Source organism: Topomyia yanbarensis, chromosome 3 (assembly GCF_030247195.1).
Source record: "Topomyia yanbarensis strain Yona2022 chromosome 3, ASM3024719v1, whole genome shotgun sequence".
In the NCBI taxonomy this organism is placed as follows: Eukaryota; Metazoa; Arthropoda; class Insecta; order Diptera; family Culicidae; genus Topomyia; species Topomyia yanbarensis.
The window spans coordinates 212,545,060-212,566,129 of NC_080672.1; the positions used below are offsets into that span (position 1 = coordinate 212,545,060).

General features: G+C 37.6%; 1 protein-coding gene across 4 annotated transcripts in view; it reads left to right on the top strand.

Moving 5' to 3' along the window:
• Positions 1-21,070, top strand: part of LOC131693122 (uncharacterized) — a 1,060,243-nt gene that overhangs the window by 804,172 nt on the left and 235,001 nt on the right. For 3 of the 4 annotated variants that reach the window (XM_058980688.1, XM_058980690.1, XM_058980692.1), the window contains 3 exons: positions 6,312-6,510; positions 6,563-6,817; positions 6,868-7,036. In XM_058980688.1, the coding sequence (XP_058836671.1) occupies positions 6,312-6,510; positions 6,563-6,817; positions 6,868-7,036 (623 nt within the window). The remainder of the gene's footprint in view (positions 1-6,311; positions 6,511-6,562; positions 6,818-6,867; positions 7,037-21,070) is intronic. The other variant, XM_058980689.1, reaches the window with a different exon arrangement.

The window sequence follows — 21,070 nt, forward strand, 5'->3', positions numbered from 1 at the left end:
CCCTTCTAAATGTAGTAAAAATAAGTACTTTACCTTATTTCCAATTTTGACGAAGCAAAAAATTTCCCGAGTAACAGAAAAACTCACGACATACGCTTTTGTAAAAAACCTGTTTTAATCCACCTAGCGGTGCAATTGTGCCTTTCTCATTTCTCTAAACTATGGGTCGGAGGCTGTTTATGGTCAACATAATTGTGGAAATCTCCATTACATTCTTAGTACACAATGGATTGCCAGCCACGAACTCATAGCTCATCAACTACGTGTCGACGGTGAAACACTTGAAACAAAAAAATATCATACTTCATTAGCCTAATCAGCATTACATCAATGTTATCTGCTGGCTAACTCATTTTGTCATGCGGCGGTGGGTGTGTGAGGAGGGCGAAAGTCTCATGACTGAAAAACTCCCCAGCTTAATTTGGTATGCTTTGTGATATAGTGGTGGTTTAAAGATGAAGGGGTTGAGAGGGAGGGGTATGAGGGCTCATGGGGTGGTGGTCTGAAGGGTGATTTAAGGGGATTTTAAAGGGAGGGGAGTGAACAGTATCGGGGGGATAACCCCTCTCCGTAAACCAAATTATTAGTCAAAAAAAATTTGGCCGGGATTAAGTTGACGTTTTTCAGAGTGTTTGCATAACCTTTCTATATGAGAAAGGCAAAAATGTGCCAAAATTCAAAAATGTGAATTTTCGTCAAATTTTTTTTTCGAGTTTGCATCAAATCTCGATGTTTCATGCACCTTAAAGACATTGAGCATCAAAAATAATAATTCTATTTTTAAATTTTCCTATAGTTTATATGGCAAATTTCTGTGTGATCGCACTCTTAAACCCGTAATTTCTGAACCAGAATTCCGATCGATACAAAATTCAACAGCAACGATGAGAAGGTTGTACCTTTCAGTTGAGATTAGGTTTGGGCAAATCGGTCCAGCCACCTCTGAGAAAAATGAGTGACATTTTTTGACACTTACGTACATACATACGCACACACATACAGACTTTTTCCGATCTCGACGAACTGAGTCGAATGGGATATGACACTCGGCCCTCCGGGCCGGGATTGCATTGATGTTTTTAGAGGGATTGCATAACCTTTCTACATAGGAAAGGCAAAAATGTGCCAAAATCCAAAAAAGTGAATTTTCTTCAATTTTTTTTTCGTGTTTGCATCAAATCTCGACGTTTCATGCACCTTAAAGACATTTAGCATCAAAAATAAAAATTCTATTTTTAATTTTTCCTATGGTTTATAATGGAAATTTCTGTGCGGCCGCACTCTTAAATCCGTTATTTCGGAACCAGAATTCCGAACGATACAAAATTCAAAAGCAGCCTTTCATTTGAGACTAAAAATGGGCAAATCGGTCCAGCCATCTCTGAGAAAAATGAGTGACATTTTTTGACACATACGCACATACATACACACACATACAGACTTTTTCCGATCTCGACGAATTGAGGCGAATGGGATATGACACTCGGTCCTCCGGGCCGGGATTAGATTGACGTTTTTCAGAGTGATTTCATAACCTTTCTATATGAGAAAGGTAAAAAATGAGTTATGAGCATCGTTTACGTAGATCGTTGTGGGACTTATATGCGTAGAATTTTCCGGTTTCCATTCGATTTCTCGGCATAACAGTCCCAATCAACATTTTTCTTAAAAACTAACGTTAATTGGATCTCTATAATGAAAAACTGGACTGATTATATTGAAAACGATTGCTATGAAGTAATTCTAGACAATAAATTGACAATTTGTTACACCGTTTCCCTTCAGATTGCTAATACTATTTTCATCTTCAATCGCGTTTTTCTCAGTTACCAGTTTTGCAACATTGGACAATTGGGCGTAGAACGGCAGTTTATCACTTGTGTTTATCGTTGTTTGCTAAGTGGGTTTGTGAGTCATGGGAAACTATACGGTGGAAATGTGGTGTACGGTCTAGGGTTTGATTTATATTATCGTTATCGGGAATTAATGTATGGTACAGTTTTGTCACAGTTCGACCTGAGATTTTTGGGTCGTGGGAAGCTATGTTTTGGATAAAAACCGATTTAATCCACCTATCAGTGAGATGAGACATTTCTTACACATATCACTGTTGTATTATTCATTAGCTTGCCGATCACATGCTAAATTTACAAGCAACTAGATGTGAGATGTGCACGAAAAACGCTTCGAATAAACTGAATAAATTAAAGAAAAATTATAAAACAAAACAAAATTTAAAATAAAAAAGTTATTCATTAAATGGATAGAATGATTAATATAAATCAAATTAATAAAATAAATCAAATTAGCTCAAATTAAAATTAGACGATATTAAAACGTAATGAAATTAAGAGAGTAAATTAAATTGTTTCAGGATAACAAGCTATCATACAGTAACATAAAGGATTGGCTAAACCGAATTGATGAAATTAAGAAACTGAATAAAATATGTGAACTGGGAAAAACTAACCATTTAATAAAATGATTGAAATAAATACTATGAATAAAACCATAAAAAATTGGAATAATAAAATAAATAGGGTAAGGTGGGGCAAATCCGTCCTAGTACATGGTTTTGGCTGTAAAATGCTCAAGTCATTTTATATACCAAATTAAAGGTTAGACTTCTGGACAACTTTCAATGTATAGTATTTTATTCCTATCTTGGGAAAACTTTGAGATACAAGTGTTTTACGAAAACGTTCATTTTTGCTGTTTTCAAAAATGGTGGGGTGGTTGATTTAGTATAGATACTACCCAAATTATATGCATTGATCATTGAAAATAAATCAATGAATGTTATGTTATTGAATTGTAGCATGGAGAAAATGGAATTCAATGTCAATCTTGGAATGTCAAAATCACGAGCAGTAGTACGTAAAGATATTCCCATTTTTCTCGGAGCAATTACCAGACGAATACTATATTCATCACGTTTTTGTATCTTTCGTTTGTAATTATGAACCATTGTGTAAAAAATAATAAAAAATTACAATAAAAATATATTCCAATTTTAAAAATAATCATTTTCTTAGCAAAAAAGCGGTCGGTTTCTTAGCGGTAAAATGCTGTCATACCACCGTTATAATTATTTTCGATGCTCTACACGACAACATTGATATTAGTTCGCGTAGTGCTTTCGATTTTCGATAACAGAGGGGGTCGGGTTTACCCAACGGTCGGATTTGCCCCACTTTACCCTAATATGAATTATATGGATTAAATTAACTCTTTCATACCTAATTATTTTGTCGTATATATAGGGTTCCAAAACCGTTTTTCTTAAAAGTGTTAGAGTAAAGAAACACGAAAAACCTGTTTTGATCAAGATAGATGCTCCTCTAGCAGTGTTAGAAGCTGCTGAATTTTTACATACTAATCCTTAATACACATCTCCTGCAAAGTTTTCAATAGTTCGTTTGGGCAGAAAAGGTAGCCGAAAGCAGTCCAAATTAATAAGATTTATCAGTTTTCAAAAATATTTGAAGAAAACGAAGATATATCAAAATACAATTTTTCACCGATAACTGGAAATGTCTATGGCAGCACTGCTCTAGTGAAATCCAATCAAAGCAATTGCAATAACTTGAGTTCTACGGATCTTTCTTGTAACTATTAGCGCTCAAATAAACGGTGATTGTCACAATTATTAGTTTTACCCAAAGTTATACTGCCCATGAACGCATATTTGTACCGTTTTCTTTCTTTATGGGACTGATTTGCGAGCATGGGCAGTAAAGTTATTTGAAAATGTTGTTCATAAATAACAGGATAAACAGAGAGTTAATAAAATCAAAAAAATGAATGGAATGAATAATATAAACAAAATAAAGAATTTTTATCGCAATCAAAATGGTTTCTGTCTTTTTATCATTTTTTTCATTTTGTTTGTTTTTAAGCAGTTAAATTATTAAAATGAAAAAATCAGCGATATTAAAAAATTAATAGAATTAATAGAAGAAATTATATTGTATCTAATTAATTTTCTAGATGAAATGAAAAAAGTGAATAACTGAACAAAATTAGTCAGATTATTAAAATGAATAAAAGTGTGAACCGGCAAAATATCAGAAAAAATATTAGAAAAAAGTGAATAAAATAAATTAAATGAATAATTTGAATAAGATACATAAGATAATAAACTGATCGGAATGCATACAAAAAATTAAATGAATACAATAGATAAAATTGGGTCACATAAACAAAATAAATAAAAACATTGCCAAATGCAAAAGATCTTTAAATGAAATGATCATATATTTATTATTAGTCAAATATTTAAAATGCAAAAAATAAACCAAACGAATATAATACATTAAAGGAATGAGTTGGAAAAAATGAGAATATATAATAATATTTTAAGAAAGTTATTGAAATGAAGTAAATGAATAAAACGAATTTCACGAATTCCAAAACCATTGTTTCAGAATATTCTGAAATGTTTGCAAATCCCATTGCAAAGAGCACGTTTTCGTTCTTCTTTTCTTGACGGAATTTTTAGGTTTATCTGGTGTTTCTACTTTATTGATGTTCCTTAATTAGTCATCAGAAAATCTAGAAATCAGGAATTTGTTTTGGAATTAAAAGATATCTTTTTGGTTACAGACATCTGAAAAATGATTTTGTATAGAATGGAATTTTTAGGTCCAGTATTTTAACGCGTAATTAGAAATAGTAAACTGAGAAAAGGCCACCTGTAAATAGTATTCATTCGCATTGAAATATCTAGAAAAGAGTGTCAAGTGTCCAGGCTATGTTGGCAATTATATTATTGTCGATGGCATAAAACTCGTACATGCAGTCGATTACAATGCAGTCTTTTTCCACCCATCCTTATTACTTGCGAATTGTTTCGTTCGGAACTCTCGTTCTGGAGATATGGGTTAATGAGTCCTCTACAAAGCAATACCATTGCAAAGAAATGGTTCAAACTAATAAGTATTTGAATTAATCGAAAAGCCATTTAGTATTGAAAGTGCCCCTGGACTGCTTTAAGACACGAACATTCTTGAAATTACAAGTCGTATTTTTTCGCAAATAATTTTTGAGAAATAGGTAATTGATTATTACGTAAATTCACAAAATGTTTTCGGAATCAAAATCCTTGAATCACGCAGATGTGTTTGCATACCCTGATATTCAAAATCGGTTTAGTTTTGACCCTAAAAAACCAGTAAAGCAATACTCTGTATGGAACAATCTCATTTTTAGTTAGTGGAAATTGGTAAGCGAAGAATGAAAATACAAAATGTTTAATATCTCCACTGCTCGTGAACGGATTTTGACAATCTATAGCTTGTTAGAAAGGTATTTTCATAAGCATTTTGTTTCTGTTTATTTTACGCGATATGGTTGCCTTGTTCGAATGTTATTTGCATCAAACCAGCCATGTTTTGACAAAACTGCCAATATCTCAGAAAGTAAACAACATATCGAAAAACAAAAATAATAGTGTCAAATGGGAGAGTTAGGCCTTTCATTTGAAATTATTTACATTAAGATTCGCTCAGCCATTTCTGAGATAATTACATGACATTTTGTACATACATACATACACACATACAGACATTGTCTCAATTTGTCGAGCTGAGTCGATTGGTATATGAAACTCGGCCCTCCGGGCCTCGGAAAAAGTTTTCAAAGTTTGAGCGAATCCTATACATTTCTTTTGTAAGAAATGTAAAAATGTAGCGTAGTAGGATGGACATTGCGTATAATATAACTTGTTTAATTTTCGTTTATTTTTATTATTATTTGGGGGTGTAATATAGTACAGTATTAAGGCGCCCTTTACAAAGACCAGTTCAAATATTGAAAATCGATTAATGTTCATTGTAGTTATACTCCGAAAACAAAACTATGTTCACAACTCCTCACCGTCCCCTATATATAGCATATAGTCTTTGTAAAGGACGCCTTAATACTGTATTATACTACACCAATTGCAAAAAATCATCTTACACTTATAAAATGTTTCTTCAAAACTCCACTTGGATGCGTGATATACCCAACGGGGATTCCGAATGATTTCATAGCCGGGGTCAAAATTAAAGTAAAAATTTCAGAAAAACTGTAAGCTGGTACTATGAAGGCTAAATGTTTATTTTGCAGTTGTCTATCACTACCCGAAACAAATTGAAGGACTCTGGTGTGGAAGAACTGTTGTATCCTGCATATAGCACGGATATAGTGCCATCAGATTAATTGATAAAGAACGTGAGCAAAATGCTCTGATTACTGCACATAAATTCTGCAAAATAATGAAAGTGATGAAAGAAATGTCTCATACCATACTATTTATTTTATTTCAGCTGTATCAATTCTCACTCGGATTTGAGGCTTATCGAGGATAATCCTATTTTAATTGCAAGCAAATCTTCTGTTGAAATAGATGCAGTTCAACAAAAAAGCTCCAACATAGGGTTTCAGAAAGCAATATCTCCCAGCAACTTGCTCAACATTAGATACAGCGAGCAGACAAAGAATGTTCAAGGAAATATAACATCTCAGGTATATTTTCTTTTAATTAGTTATACAAAATACATTTATGTACTCGAAACAGGCTAACAGTTCGGTATCTCAGAAACTTTTGCTGGGCAATCATTTGATGAAAATGCGGACGGTGCCAAGACAACACAATCAAATGCAATTATCATTTTCTAAACAACCTAGTGGTGATGTAGCAATTACTAGTGTGCCCACATCGGTCCACCATCTCGCCAACATAAGTGTAAAAGGAGTATCGCCCGATCACCAAGAAAAATCATTATTTAACACATTATCATTGAAAGGATCCGCAGCGACATCAGGAGAAGAGGTACATTATTATTCAAGTTTTGACATGGTACTCATATTTTAATAATTTAGACGGTCTCAAAAGTTGGAATTCGTATGAATCAACAAATGCAACGTGTTGTGCTGGCCAGTCAAGGCAGACATATAGTCACGCAACAGATTATTGTACCTTCTACCTTTCAAACTGGACCGTTTAATATCAAACACCTCAAGGTTATCCCTGTAAACAGCCAACAAAAAGGTAAGGCTACATTATTCATACAAATCGAATACAAGCCAGGTATAAACCAATTTTGAGAATTTCATTAAGCTACTCTTCGGTCGTGAATCAAATTTTAAATTTCATCATATCGGTTTCCCCAGTATTATGTCTGAGATAAGTTGGTATCCAACAGCTAAACAACTATAAACATACAACAATTGGTGGCATTTCGCATCTCCATTCGAATGTCTTGACTGGAATCTTTTTGAGGTCGTTTCGACTAAATTGCGGCTTTACGTAGCGCATTCGACCAAGTGCTTGATTATGGTACTAGATTTCGATCGTAAGCGTGCCCACTGTTCGAACGCAAATTGTCAAATAAGAGTACACACCGAGAGAACATATTCATAAATCTGCTACAAATAGGTTTCATAAAATCGTGGGTGAATGGAGAACAGCGAGTCTAGTTATGTAAGTTATGAAAACTAAGCTCGATGGAACTATCCAAGTTAGTCTTGGGGCAACATCATATGTTGCTTCAAGCTGTTTTCAACCCTTATTTGGTAGTTTTCACGCCACCCACGTTACGGCTTGGTAAGGCCAAACTGGTTTCAAAGGGGGTCAATTAAGGGGAAACTTAAAGAAAACAGCTCGCGGGGCTTTGCCGATTTTAAAAAAATCGCCAGTAAAAAAAATCGAAAAAAGGAAAACATACAAAACTCGAGCATCGTCTAAGCTACATTTTAGTATTTTTTAAGATGCGAAATTTGGTGTTTTGTTGGAATGGTGTACCGGCAAAGCTTTTATTGTCGAATTTCTCTTAAATTTTACATGAATGTACTACTTGTTAATTACATTGTAGCGGTAATGTCATATTCAGCAATATTTTTCAAATTCAGTAGAATCAGCCTGATTTGTTTGCGCCAAGAGTTAGACAACCTACCGTTGATCGACTCTTGTGCAACACCCTAGCAAATACTGCTCTCCGCGAGGGGAAGAAATTAAATTGCCTGTTGAGATTCTCCTGAAGACGAAAACCATGACGATCCTTCATTTGGAATGCATGATGGAAAGCGACAGATAGAGCAAAGGTTAGCTGACAGAATAAAACAGCTAGTAGGGTCGTTGATTTCCGAACTTGCCCGAAGAAATTTGCGGGAAAATACGCGCTTCCTGTAAGTTCGTACGAAATTACCTTCCCTAATCTGAGGATTAACGCTGCTAGCCCATTTCGTCCCAGTCCGTCAAACGCAGTGAAAGTGCGCGTAGTTTGTCCGGTTTCGTTTGTGCAAAGTTAGTAAAAGTGACGTGATAGTATTTAAGACTAGGCTAATTACTTTGTTCTCTCCCGTCAGATAAATCACTAAAAGTGAATAGCTAGTAGCCACGTGAGTAGAATTGTGTGCAAAAGGTTACAGAAAGGTAAATGTGCTCAAAGTAAAGTGCCATTGACCCCCACGCAAGTGCTAACGACTCCGTTTGCCGTAGCAAGACGACATTCTATTTTTCTATTTCGCACAGCTCGCCAACGAACGAGAGAAGAGCAGAACGAACGAAAGCAGCTCGCGCGCATTGGACGAATTTAAACCCGGCACCGTCACGCCGCCGGAAGGAAGGACGGTCCGTCTACAAGCCGTTTCCTTCAATCGACGAAAATCAACTAGCAACTTTTCCGGCAGATTAAAGCATCCAGCACCAACAGCTGGTCAGAAACCGGCGCGGCCTATCGATGTGATCGCCCATCATCGCCCGTCATCGCAGCAGAACGATCGACAGTAGCATCCACCAACAGTAGCAGAGACTGGGTAGTCGTATCGTTTTTGATATTAAAGAGTAAAGGGTGGCGTCCAGGGAGAACGCCACAGTGATTTAAGCCGCCAGAGCGCAAAACGCTCGAGAAGTCGTCCACGGATGGCGATAGTTAGGGACGCGTCCATGAACTGAGGTTGTGTGTCGGCCATTATGTTCTAGTCCGCAATTCATGAACGCCACACACACAACCATTTGATAAATTAAGCCACCCGGGTGCAAAGCGATATCCGTTGAGCGCTGAAGCCGTGAGGTGACGTCACAAAATTTTGGAAATGAGAAGAAAAGCACAAGCACGTCAATGAGCACAGTAGGGAGAGAAACACGCACACAGTATTAGAAGATAGGCCTAGAGTTTTAAACATGCAGAAATACAAACCTAAATGGAAATGAAATTCTTTCAGTGCACCGTTGAATAAATGTTGTTTAGTGTAAATGTAGCGAATGTTTGTAAATTCATGTAGTACTTCCTCAAGGTTTAGTCTTGTTCTAAGTATGATTACGTCACTTCGTTCGGTGTAGCTTTCGTTTCGTTTCACTGTCTTCCGCTTGGCGGAATTTGATGAGTGGTGAAAGCTTCGCTTTCAACGTGTTGTGCCACCTGGTGATGTGTGGCTGCAGTTCCAGTGATGATATATTAGGTATGGGGAATTTCTTACTGCGAATTATCTCAGGGTGACGAAGTTTTTTAATGATTGCTGCTAGTTGATAATAGGGTCGTCTACCCGACTTTTGGAGGCAAATTTTTGATAAGCCTGTCTGGTTCGATCCTGATTAATTTCTTTTAGGTGAATCTTCTTCAGGGACTCGCCCTAAGAAGAGTCTCATCCGGGTAAACCAATCTTGGCGTGCAGTCTTCCTAAGGGAAGTGGCGCATAAGCTGCACGCTTGCCAGGGATCGACCAGGGCTGGCTACAAATTGGCGCCCAACTGCAGAATTTTTTCGGAATTCTTGAAGTATATTTGGAGAATATTGTTGAAGTTATGATTGTTTTCGTCATTTTCGTTCTTATGTACATATTTAGTCTAGGTTCATTTTTTGTAAATTATGTAGTATTTAGGGTATCGTAACATATTTTGGAAACCGTTTATTTGGAGAAATATCATCAGGCATATTATTTTGGAGAAATTTATTGAGGATACGGAAATATTTTGGGATTCTAAGGAATATTCTTGTGATGTTATCGTTGTGTGGGAACATTTATTAGAGATAACGGTTTATATTTACCATTTTTTGTACATTTTCTATACTATTTATTATTTTATACATAATCAAATATAAACCAAAATGGCTTCTAAGTTTTCGAGAGCTGGCCACTTAACCAATGAGGAAGTAGATTACGAGCTCATGATTCGTGGTAAGGTTGAGGAAACAAAAATTGATTCGGAAGCCAAATACCGACTGTTACGAAACCTTTTTACGAAGATGTGAGGGATCATCGGGATTATGCGCCGCGGTTTACTATCGAACAAGAGTTCGATCGCGTGTCCAGCATAATCGATGTTTTGAGAGGGAAGTTGGAGAAAGGTCCAGATGAAAGGTGTTTTTCCCGTTTGAAACATTACGCGCTTACGGTCGCCCGAAGCATCGCCGAGGATCCCGGATCCGAAGCCATGCGTAAAGAATTCGTGGGGGAAATTTGAAGTGCGTTGAACAAATTTAGTGGGAAGAAGGGTTTCGAAGATTCTCACTCAGAAGAAGTTGTCAATAATCAGCAGATGGCATTGGAGTCAGGGAAAGATGACGGGAAAGACGAAAGGCATCAGGACGACGGACAAGAACGCTAGGACAGGTGGTCTGATGAGCATTCGAAGCGATCCCTTGGAGCTATTCCCAAAACGGCAAGTGACGAACAACTGAGGTGGGAAAACCAATTAAACGACGAAAACAGAATGCTGAAAATGCAAGTGGGTGAGTTGATGCGAGAATTGGCAGAATTTAGACTGGCAACCCAGATACCGGATCCGACGACGTTCGTCAACCCTTCCAATCGAGGGCTTCAAGTTCCTGAGATGGGGAGAATGGAGTTCGACATCTTAGTCAACCGTCCAGAAACCGAACGCAGGCAGAGAGAAGAGGTACCACAACAACGATATAGCGGTATTCCACTGACGAGACAGAATGAGTCCGATAGAGGACGAGTGATTCGAAGGGAATCAGTCGAACGACGGATGGAGACAGTAAGCGACCGTTCGTACTACGATGCACGAGACGGTCAGGAGCAAGCGCGACGGTTGAGCAGAATGTATGGTATGGAGACGAGAATAGATGAACGGGAGGATCCAGCTGATAGACGGTGTAGCGACAGACGGAGTTTTTCTCAGTGGAATAGTCGAGGTAATCCCACCGGTGGCCTGCATCGAAGGCACAGTGCAGTAATCCTGCAGAGTAGCGAGGACGAAGATGGGTATGACGCTGAAGAGTTTCGCCCAAGATGTCGTGCGAATCGACGAATCGGGGATCGCGAGATTCAGGACGCAGACCGTCGTATGGAGAAATGGCATCTAACTTTTAGTGGCGACCCCCGTCATCGATCGTTGGAAAATTTTCTCCATAATATTCGTAGGCTAGCGCGAATGAACCGGATCGCAGATGACATCCTGTTGCAACGAGTGCATACCATATTATGGGGAGATGCCTACGATTGGTACTTGTGCTACGCTGACGAGTTCCTAGATTGGCTGGACTTCGAGGAGAAAATCCACTACATGTACGGCAACCCGAACAAGGACCAGGGAAATCGTCAGAAAATTTACGAGCGGAAACAACTTAGGAACGAGCCGTTTTTGACGTTTAAGACGGAGATAGAGAGGTTGAACAAGCTTCCGTTCCAAATTGGCGTGCAGAACTGTACGAGATTTGCGCAAGCTCGAATACTATGCGTACCGTATCGATGCGAACGATCCGGCACTCAGACAGTGTCGAGAAGGACCGACACGTAACACGACGTAGACCCTACACAACATCGAGGCTGAAGAGTCGACGGGATCCTATTCCGAAGCAGAAGAGGTGCACGCGTTAGGAAAGAGGTTCGATGGTGATCGGCGGGCAAAGGATCAGTCCAAATCGGTAACGCGTGCTCAACAACCCAATGCCACGCCGGCAGTCGAACAGACAAATGGTCCCTTTTGCTGGAATTGCCGCAGAACGGGACATATTTGGCGAAAATGCAGACAGGAGAAGCAGTTGTTCTGCTACATCTGCGGAACACCCGGTAAGACAACGACGACCTGTGAAAACCACCCACGGATTGACCGGGACAAGATAGGTAATCCATCGGGAAACTAGGTCAGGAATGTGCACTAGGGAACAACAGCATTCCGCTGACGAACGATGTTCCCAGTTCTAGTCCATTTTTCGACAAACATATGATTACGGCCTAAAAGCCAACTGTCAAAATCCACTTTGAATGGAAATTCCGGACAAACCGTTACACGCCAATCACAGATGTTGGTAGTAAACGAAAGAGAAAAGTTTTCTCTTTCATAAACTGTTGTGAACTGTGTTCGACTAATAACGGTTTGTCTGGAATTTCCATTCAAAGTGGATTTTGACAGTTGGCTTTTAGGCCGTAATCATATGTTTGTCGAGATTTGAGGACTTGTTTCGGAAGGTGTGTGAGGTAAGGGTCCACACCGAGCGCAGCCCTCACGTGACCGTGAAGATTTTTGACACCGAATACTATGCTTTACTCGACTCTGGCGCAAGTGTCAGTGTAACGAGTATATATTGCCAAAAGATATGGCTTGACGATGCAGCGTAGCCCGCTGAAGATTGTCACGGCCGATAAAACCGTACATGAATGTCTTGGATTCGTACAGCTACCGATGGTATTCAGGGGAATGACCAGAGTGATTCCGACGCTAGTGGTACCGCATATTTGTAGAGAGCTGATCCTGGAATACAACTTCTGGAAATCGTTCGGAATCAAGCCGTTGATTGAGGGAGAGCACGGATTCGAACGAGTGGCCACTGTTGAGACCACTCCAACGGAAAATGGAATAGTGGATACGACCCAATTCACCTTGCTGCCGATCGAGACGCTACCCGTGTTGAAGAATGTTGACCCTGATGTGACGTTGGATATTCCGGCTCTAGAGCTACCAAAACCTTCAAAAACGACTCCGGAGACGGTAGAAACGGAACACGATCTGACATCCGTCGAACGAAAGGAGCTGATTGAAGCAATCAAGCAATTTCCATGCACAACAGCACGAGATTCGGTTGACCCAAGAAGCGAAACCGAGAAGACAGCCATGGTATCCGTGTTCACCAGCAGTACAAGCGGAAATGGAAGCTGAGATTGAACGATACAAGCAGATGGATGCTATCGAAGAGTGTTCGAGCGAGTGGGCCAGCGCTTTAGTACCAGTTCGGAAAGCGAATGGTAAACTACGAGTCTGTCTGGACTCTCGCAAGAAAAACGCCTGGACTAAGAAAGACTCGTACCCGATGAGGAACATGGGAGAGATCTTTCATCGTTTAGGGAAGGCGAAGTATTATTCGGTAGTGGATTTGAAGGATGCCTATTTCCAGATTCCTCTAAAGGAAGAATCAAGAGACTATACGGCATTCCGCACACCGCAAGGCTTGTTTCGGTTCAAAGTTTGTCCGTTTGGTTTAACAAACGCACCGTTCACGATGTGCCGGCTTATGGACCGGGTAATCGGTTTCGATCTCGAACCAAACGTTTTCGTCTATCTGGACGTGATAGCAACGAATTCGTTCAGTGAGTATGTGAGACTGCTGAAAATAGTAGCAGAACGTTTGGCAAAGGCAAATCTGACGATTTCGCTTGATAAAAGTAGATTCTGCAGGAAACAGGTGTCATACCTCGGGTACCTTTTGATGGAGCGCGGCGTATCGATTGACAATGCGCAGATTTCACCAATTTTCGACTATGCCCGTCCGAAGAACGTAAAGGACATTCGGAGACTTTTAGGTTTGGCAGCGTTCTTCCAGCGTTTTATACGGGACTACAGCCGCATCGTAACCCCGATATCCGATCTACTGAAAAAGTCAAGCTATGTACCTCTCAATATTTACTGATTGAAACAACGCACCGATGCTTTTGCTTTGGTTGCAGAAAATACTGTACCGCAGTTCGTAAAGTTAGCACTGTCCTTCAGACACTGCACCCCCACAAGAACTTTCATTTACTCGGGGCATCCTTGTTGCTAAGATCTTCATTCTAGCTCAAGAAGAACTTTGCGAACGTGTTGGATTATGGTCATTTTAGATCTGCTTGAGTTGCAGCACTCTTGAGTATAAAACATTGTTACTGAACGAACAAGTTCCCCTCGACCAGAAGACAGAGCGAGTCCTTGATTTCATCAGGACGATGAGCTACAAAACCAAGAACTCGGAGCCACCAGTGCGTTGATGAGGAGTACCGCGAAAATTCCACGAGAAGCAACAAAGCGTGAGTTTAAGACAGGGGAATCTTAAACGTTGACCGTAAAATAAGACTCAGAAGTCCTACAGGCGATGTTGAGCAAACCCGAGCAAATCGAGCTGTCAGTAACAAATTATTTTAGCTGAATAGCGTTGCAATTTAAAGAAATCAGCAGTGTTCCTGGAAATTTAACCATGTTTGAAAAAAAACACAGGTTGTATTGCATCGGGATACACATACCTTGTTAACTACCTATACGAGACTTGTTCAAGGATGAAGAAAGGGGATTGTGCCTTTGCACGATCACCCAATGTATAAAATTTTTGTAAATACTATTTTTTGGATATAAGTAATGTTAGTTTGTAGTTCACAATGTTTCCTTATATCTATGTTAGTACTTCAAATTATAGTATATTTCTTCAAATTCATTTTTATGTGTTATTTGTTATTTATTATTTTGTTATTTATTTAAGTGTTTTGTTTATTATATATACAGGGTGTTTGGTTCATGGTTAAGAATCTCTCGGGGGGTGATAGACAGCCATATTTGGAGAAAAAAATTGTTCTACACATACCATCAAATCTCAACCGTTACAGAGTTATTGAACTTTTTGTGTTAAAAACTTATTTGTCTTAAAATACCTCTAACTTTAAAAGTATACTTTTTATTTTAAATGTGTCAGTTCCATTCGAGAGGTGAGAAAATTTCATATTGAATGGTGTTCTCAAATCTTTTAAGTAATTAGTTTTAATTACCTTTTAGCTGTAAAGTAGTTAAAAGTTAGTGTTTTTGAGGAGGTTTTTGCTAATTTTCTCGAAATAATGAAGTATGATTATAGCAATATCCATTATCCAAAAGTTGGGTTTTAGGACGATTCATAATTTGTTCTTGGATGTTATATTTCTATCTCTTCTCATTTCTTTGTAATTTCATTACTATACTTTTCCTGTAACCGACTTGCAAGTGCTTAAAAGACTCTAATCTAAAAATATGCTTCATATCGTTATTTACAAGATTTCATTGGAAAGCTGAGAAAATGTCCTATCAGTGTATGTACAAATATCTTTTAGTTAAATGTACTAAATGATTTTTAACTAACGAAATAACTCAAAATTTGTGTTCTTTGGAGAGTTTTTTAGTTATTCTAATTATTAATCAACAAAATTTATCGTTACTATTGTTCATTTGATGCCCCTTAATGTTCTCTATAACTTTTTATTTGACACTTTTTCGATATCTCTTTTCATTTTGCTGCTATTTAATAGTTAACACAGCATGAGCACGCCACAAATGTAGTGGGTTCGAAATCGATATTTTTGCATATGAAACGATGTGATAAAAACGATTTTGCGTCGAAACCAAAAGAAATAATTGAATGGAGTCAAAGAAACAACTGTAGAACTTGCTGAGATGCATTATTTTCATGATAATAATGGTGATGTTTATTATTTACTATTTTAAGAAAATTAACGAAAATGCTAATAATAGCACTAACTTTAAACTAATTTACTTTTAAAAGAATACCAAAATAACTTAACTGAAAGGTATTAATACATTTTTCACTGTAAAATTTTCCTGGCTCTCGAATAAAAAGAAAAAAAGTACAATAAGTGCAATAATTTTTCAATTAGAGCTGGTACTAGTGAAAATGAGATAAAAATATCCAAGTTGAATAACCCAAAATCATGAAAATAAGAAAAGGTAAGTGTATCATGTCAAAGAACGAACTAAGCAGCTCATTAAGACTGACAATCTGAATTATTAAAATGATGAGGTTAACTATTATGATTTTCAAGAAATGAACGAAAAATCGTTTAAAATTGTTTAATTTTCAATAAATTACTTTAAAAAAGCTACTTAAACTCATTAACTGAAACATGTGAGGGCATCACTCAATGCGAAATTTTCTCACCTTTCGAATGGAACTAAAACATTTAAAATACAAAGTATACTTTTAAAGTTAGAGGTATTTTAAGGCAAATAAGTTTTTTACACAAAAAGTTCAATAATTCTGTAACGGTTGAGATTTGATGGTATGTGTAGAACAATTTTTTTTCTCCAAATATGGCTGTCTATCACCCCCCGAGAGATTCTTAACCATGAACCAAACACCCTGTATATATATATATATATATATATATATATATATATATATATATATATATATATATATATATATATATATATATATATATATATATATATATATATATATATATATATATATATATATATATATATATATATATATATATATATATATATATATATATATATATATATATATATATATATATATATATATATATATATATATATATATATATATATATATATATAAACATATAAAAAATTGGGGATTAACTGGGGTTAATGTTTAATGTAGGAATTTATGTTAAATGATGAATCTCGGTTTAAATGTGGGTTCTTATGATGGGGTCATACTTCGGGGTCCATTTCACATTTTGGGTTCCGCCGTCCGATTGTTCCTAAAAGGAAAAAGGAAATATTAGAATTTGTTCACACACTTACCTTTAACTGGAAGTCAACTTCCCTTCTCGGCATCCGCTGTCTTCAAATAGGCCGTTTGAGACAATTCTGGGTCAGCATGACAGCAGTCCGTCCAGCGCCAGTCCCGCCAAATAGTTCCGACCCCGTGCCGTGGTCCACGTTCACGTCTAGTCCAGCTGCATGCGACATCTTTCAATTCTGAAATGTACCAAAAGTTTTGTCAGCTAGGCTGGCAAACATTAAAGAGCATTTAAACTCACCAATAGTCCGCTTCAATTGTCCACAATCAGTCGTCCGAAATCGTACAGTACCGAATGGGCACATTCCAAGCTTACATCCAAGGTTTGTTTTGGTTGTCTTTGGTGGTCAGTTTCAGCCTGAAAATACAAGAAAAACAACAAAAATTAGTTGGCTCACCTTCCATTACGTAATCCGTCTTTCGGAAACGTTTTATCTGCACGTTTTTTGAGACATTCCGGTATAATATTTGGTAATTTACCTGAAAAATGTACAATTAACACACAACACAACACATCACTTGCAATATTTTTTTTAGTTTGGCGTTTCTCTTCGTTGCGGGTTGGTAGTTCAGTGTATGCGTGAGTTTATGGGAGCTTTAATAGGGTTGGATACTTTTTCATTTTCGTTGCATTTCCGTTTTGTCGAAAATTTTTTTCGACATAGGAAATGTAACGTAAGATGGATTTATGGGATTTGCGGTCATTTTAGGGTATATGTTCGTATTGTCGGAATACATCCGGCGTTAATACATAACCAAAATGATTGTTTTGGGAGATATTTTTGGGGGATATTTTCGAGGGATTTTCGGGGGATATTCTCGAGGGATTTTCGGGGGATATTTTCGGGAGATATTTGCGGGGGAATTATGTGCAGATTTCTCACTAGCAGAACTATTTCGGCGTTCGAGGCACTGCACAGGAAATTAAGAAGTTCAGCTCTGCGTTTTGTCTAGTAGAAAGTGTTTATTCAGGGAAGAGCTCTGAGGTGCTTTCAAAAGACAAAACTGTGCGGTAAATTGAGTGAAGGGATACTTTTCCAACGTAAGGATTGGAGTAGTTCTGGAACTCAATAAGCCTGTTTCTTGTAGTAATCATGAAGTTACATTGGGAATTAGGTTGCATTGAGAGTCGTAAGAAACTCAATATATGTTGTAGTGTTGGGATTTCGGCTTGATCTAAAATTTCAATATTTTGGTATCAATGCCAGTATTTTGGGATTTGTTGCAGTCTTTGAGTGTTATATATCTGAACTACCAGAGCGCAGCAGGGGAAATGTCTAATCCATCAGTATTTCTGTATTCAAGGCGAGCCTGGGATTAGTTTTACATAACATTTTGTAAATAGTAGTTGTAGTTTTTTTCTATTGTTAGTCTTAGTCATTTTCGTAAAATTGTCCCTTACGAAAATTTGGTATTAATCCTAATACCAAATTTTCGTAAAACAAGCCTGGTGTTATGTAGCGGTCATGTCATATATAGCAATATTTTTCAAATTTAGTAGAATCAGCCTGATTTGTTTGCCAAGAGTTAGACAACCTACCGTTGATCGACTCTTGCGCAACACCCTAGCAAATACTGCTTTCCGCGAGGGGAAGAAATAAAATTGTCTGTTGAGATTCTCCTGCAGACGAAAACCATGACGATCCTTCGTTTGGAATGCATGATGGAAAGGGACAGATAGAGCCAAAGGTTAGCTGACAGAATAAAACAGCTAGTAAGGTCGTTGATTTCCGAACTTGCCCGAAGAAATTTGCGGGAAAATACGCGCTTCCTGTAAGTTCGTACGAAATTACCTTCCCTAATCTGAGGATTAACGCTGCTAGCCCATTTCGTCCCAGTCCGCCAAACGCAGTGAAAGTGCGCGTAGTTTGTCCGGTTTCGTTTGTGCAAAGTTAGTAAAAGTGACGTGATAGTATTTAAAACTAGGCTAATTACTTTGTTCTCTCCCGTCAGATAAATCACTAAAAGTGAATAGCTAGTAGCCACGTGCGTAGAATTGTGTGCAAAAGGTTACAAAAAGGTAAATGTGCTCAAAGTAAAGTGCCATTGACCCCCACGCATGTGCTAACGACTCCGTTTGCCGTAGCAAGACGACATTCTATTTTTCTATTTCGCACAGCTCGCCGACGAACGAGAGAAGAGGCAGAACGAACGAAAGCAGCACGCGCGCATCGGACGAATTTGAACTCGGCACCGTCACGCCGCCGGAAGGAAGGACGGTCCGTCTACAAGCCGTTTCCTTCAATCGCCGGAAATCAACTAGCAACTTTTCCGGCCGATTAAAGCATCCAGCACCAACAGCAGCTGGTCAGGCCTAGAGTTTTAAACATGCAGAAATACAAACCTAAATGTAAATGAAATTCTTTCAGTGCACCGTTGAATAAATGTTGTTAAGTTTAAATGTAGGGAATGTTTGTAAATTCATGTAGTACTTCCTCAAGGTTTAGTCTTGTTCTAAGTATGATTACGTTACTTCGTTCGGTGTAGTTTTCGTTTCGTTTCACTGTCTTCCGCTTGGCGGAATTTGATGAATGGTGAAAGCTTCGCTTTCAACGTGTTGAGCCACCTGGTGGTGTGTGGCTGCAGTTCCAGTGATGATATATTAGGTATGGGGAATTTCTTACTGCGAATTATCTGAGGGTGACGAGGTTTTTTAATGATTGCTGCTAGTTGATAATAGGGTCGTCTACCCGACTTTTGGAGGCTAATTTTTGATAAGCCTGTCTAGTTCGATTCTGATTAATTTCTTTTAGGTGAATCTTCTTCGGGGACTCGCCCTAAGAAGAGTCTCATCCGGGTAAACCAATCTTGGCGTGCAGTCTTCCTAAGGGACAAGCCTTTTTTTGAGAATTTTATAAGGAAGATTTCCACCGCTTACTTTACTTAGATACGAGGTACCGTTTTCGAGATATGTTGATTTTTCCGTACATCAAATTATATTTAGAAAAATCATATTTACGCTGCTGCGGATTAAAAAATTTACACTGTTGTCGTTATTTTACCAATGCTTGGTTGCTTTGCAGACGAAATGAAATCCCGCGTGCTCCTGTTGATTTTTTAAATTATTCGAAGTCATTTCCCGCTAATCAGATCAGTTGACATTGATCATGCTAGAGCTATATGTTATATGTCTTTTGGATAAATTGATTTTCTACAGAAAACGTTACATATGCCTATAACATGGTCTAGTCCAACACGGCACAAGTTAGCTGATGGTTCAGGCATGTCTGGTAGGTTCACAGTTTTTTGAAACTCATTCTAATTTAGATAACATTTCAAATCGTTTCTAATCTCTAATCTGGGAATAGGAATGAAAAGTATAGAATGAACAAAAATGCAATTAATATATTGAAAATAAATGTAATGAACTTATGAACATATTATAAATATAATTTAAGATAATGGTGTTATGTGAAGAATGTAACAAAATACTGACAATACACATCAGTTCCACACTAAATTTAGGAAGTCAAGAAAACTTCCGCCCAATTGTTTAGTTTTAGATATGTATTACCTACGGGGAACTTTCTTGGTATTTCTTGGGTATTGAATAGATTTTTGTGAATTCAAGGTTTAGGAGTTCAAACATCAGATATAATTTTTTGTTTGTTGTTCGAGATAAACCTGTGAAATGTTCTAAGAAATTCTAAGTCAATTTCTTTTAAACAAAATGTGCTAACTAAGCAAATTTTTTTCTCTCTGAATCTCTTTTTTAACTTCTTTAGGTGTTAACTTTTTATAACGATTAAGGTGGCATATTGACGCGGATTTCTAACTCAATTTCAAGACACATTTTCAGTCGAATCTTGTATCTTGTACACAAATTGTTCGTTAGAGTTTCAATTTTTAGTTTCTGGTAAATATTACCATTTTTGACCTGGTTGGTCAGTGGGAATCGATGCCGAATTGGGTTATGTTTGACATACATAGATGTATGCAGAATTGTCATCATAAACCACAGGTTTATTGTCAGAATTCTAATAATAAACACAAAAAACGCTTTTAATCCACCTAACAGTGTGACGAGACATTTCTTATAACTCTTATCACTCTCTTCTAATATTATATCGTTTTGAGAACATTTAGAACTTGATGATTCGCGATGTTTTTGATAACACATACTACATGGGATAGTGGAAGGACTCAGAGAATCGCATAGGACAACATCAGGGCTAGAAATCTCCAACCAAATCAATGGTAAAGCGAAAAAATGGCCCATAAAATAGACATACAAACGATTTGTTTATAATTCTCTGTTAATAAAATATGTAAATTCCTCAATCAATGCATTGTGGTGGGAAAACTGAATTTTCCTAAAGGGGTTATATATTGTACTG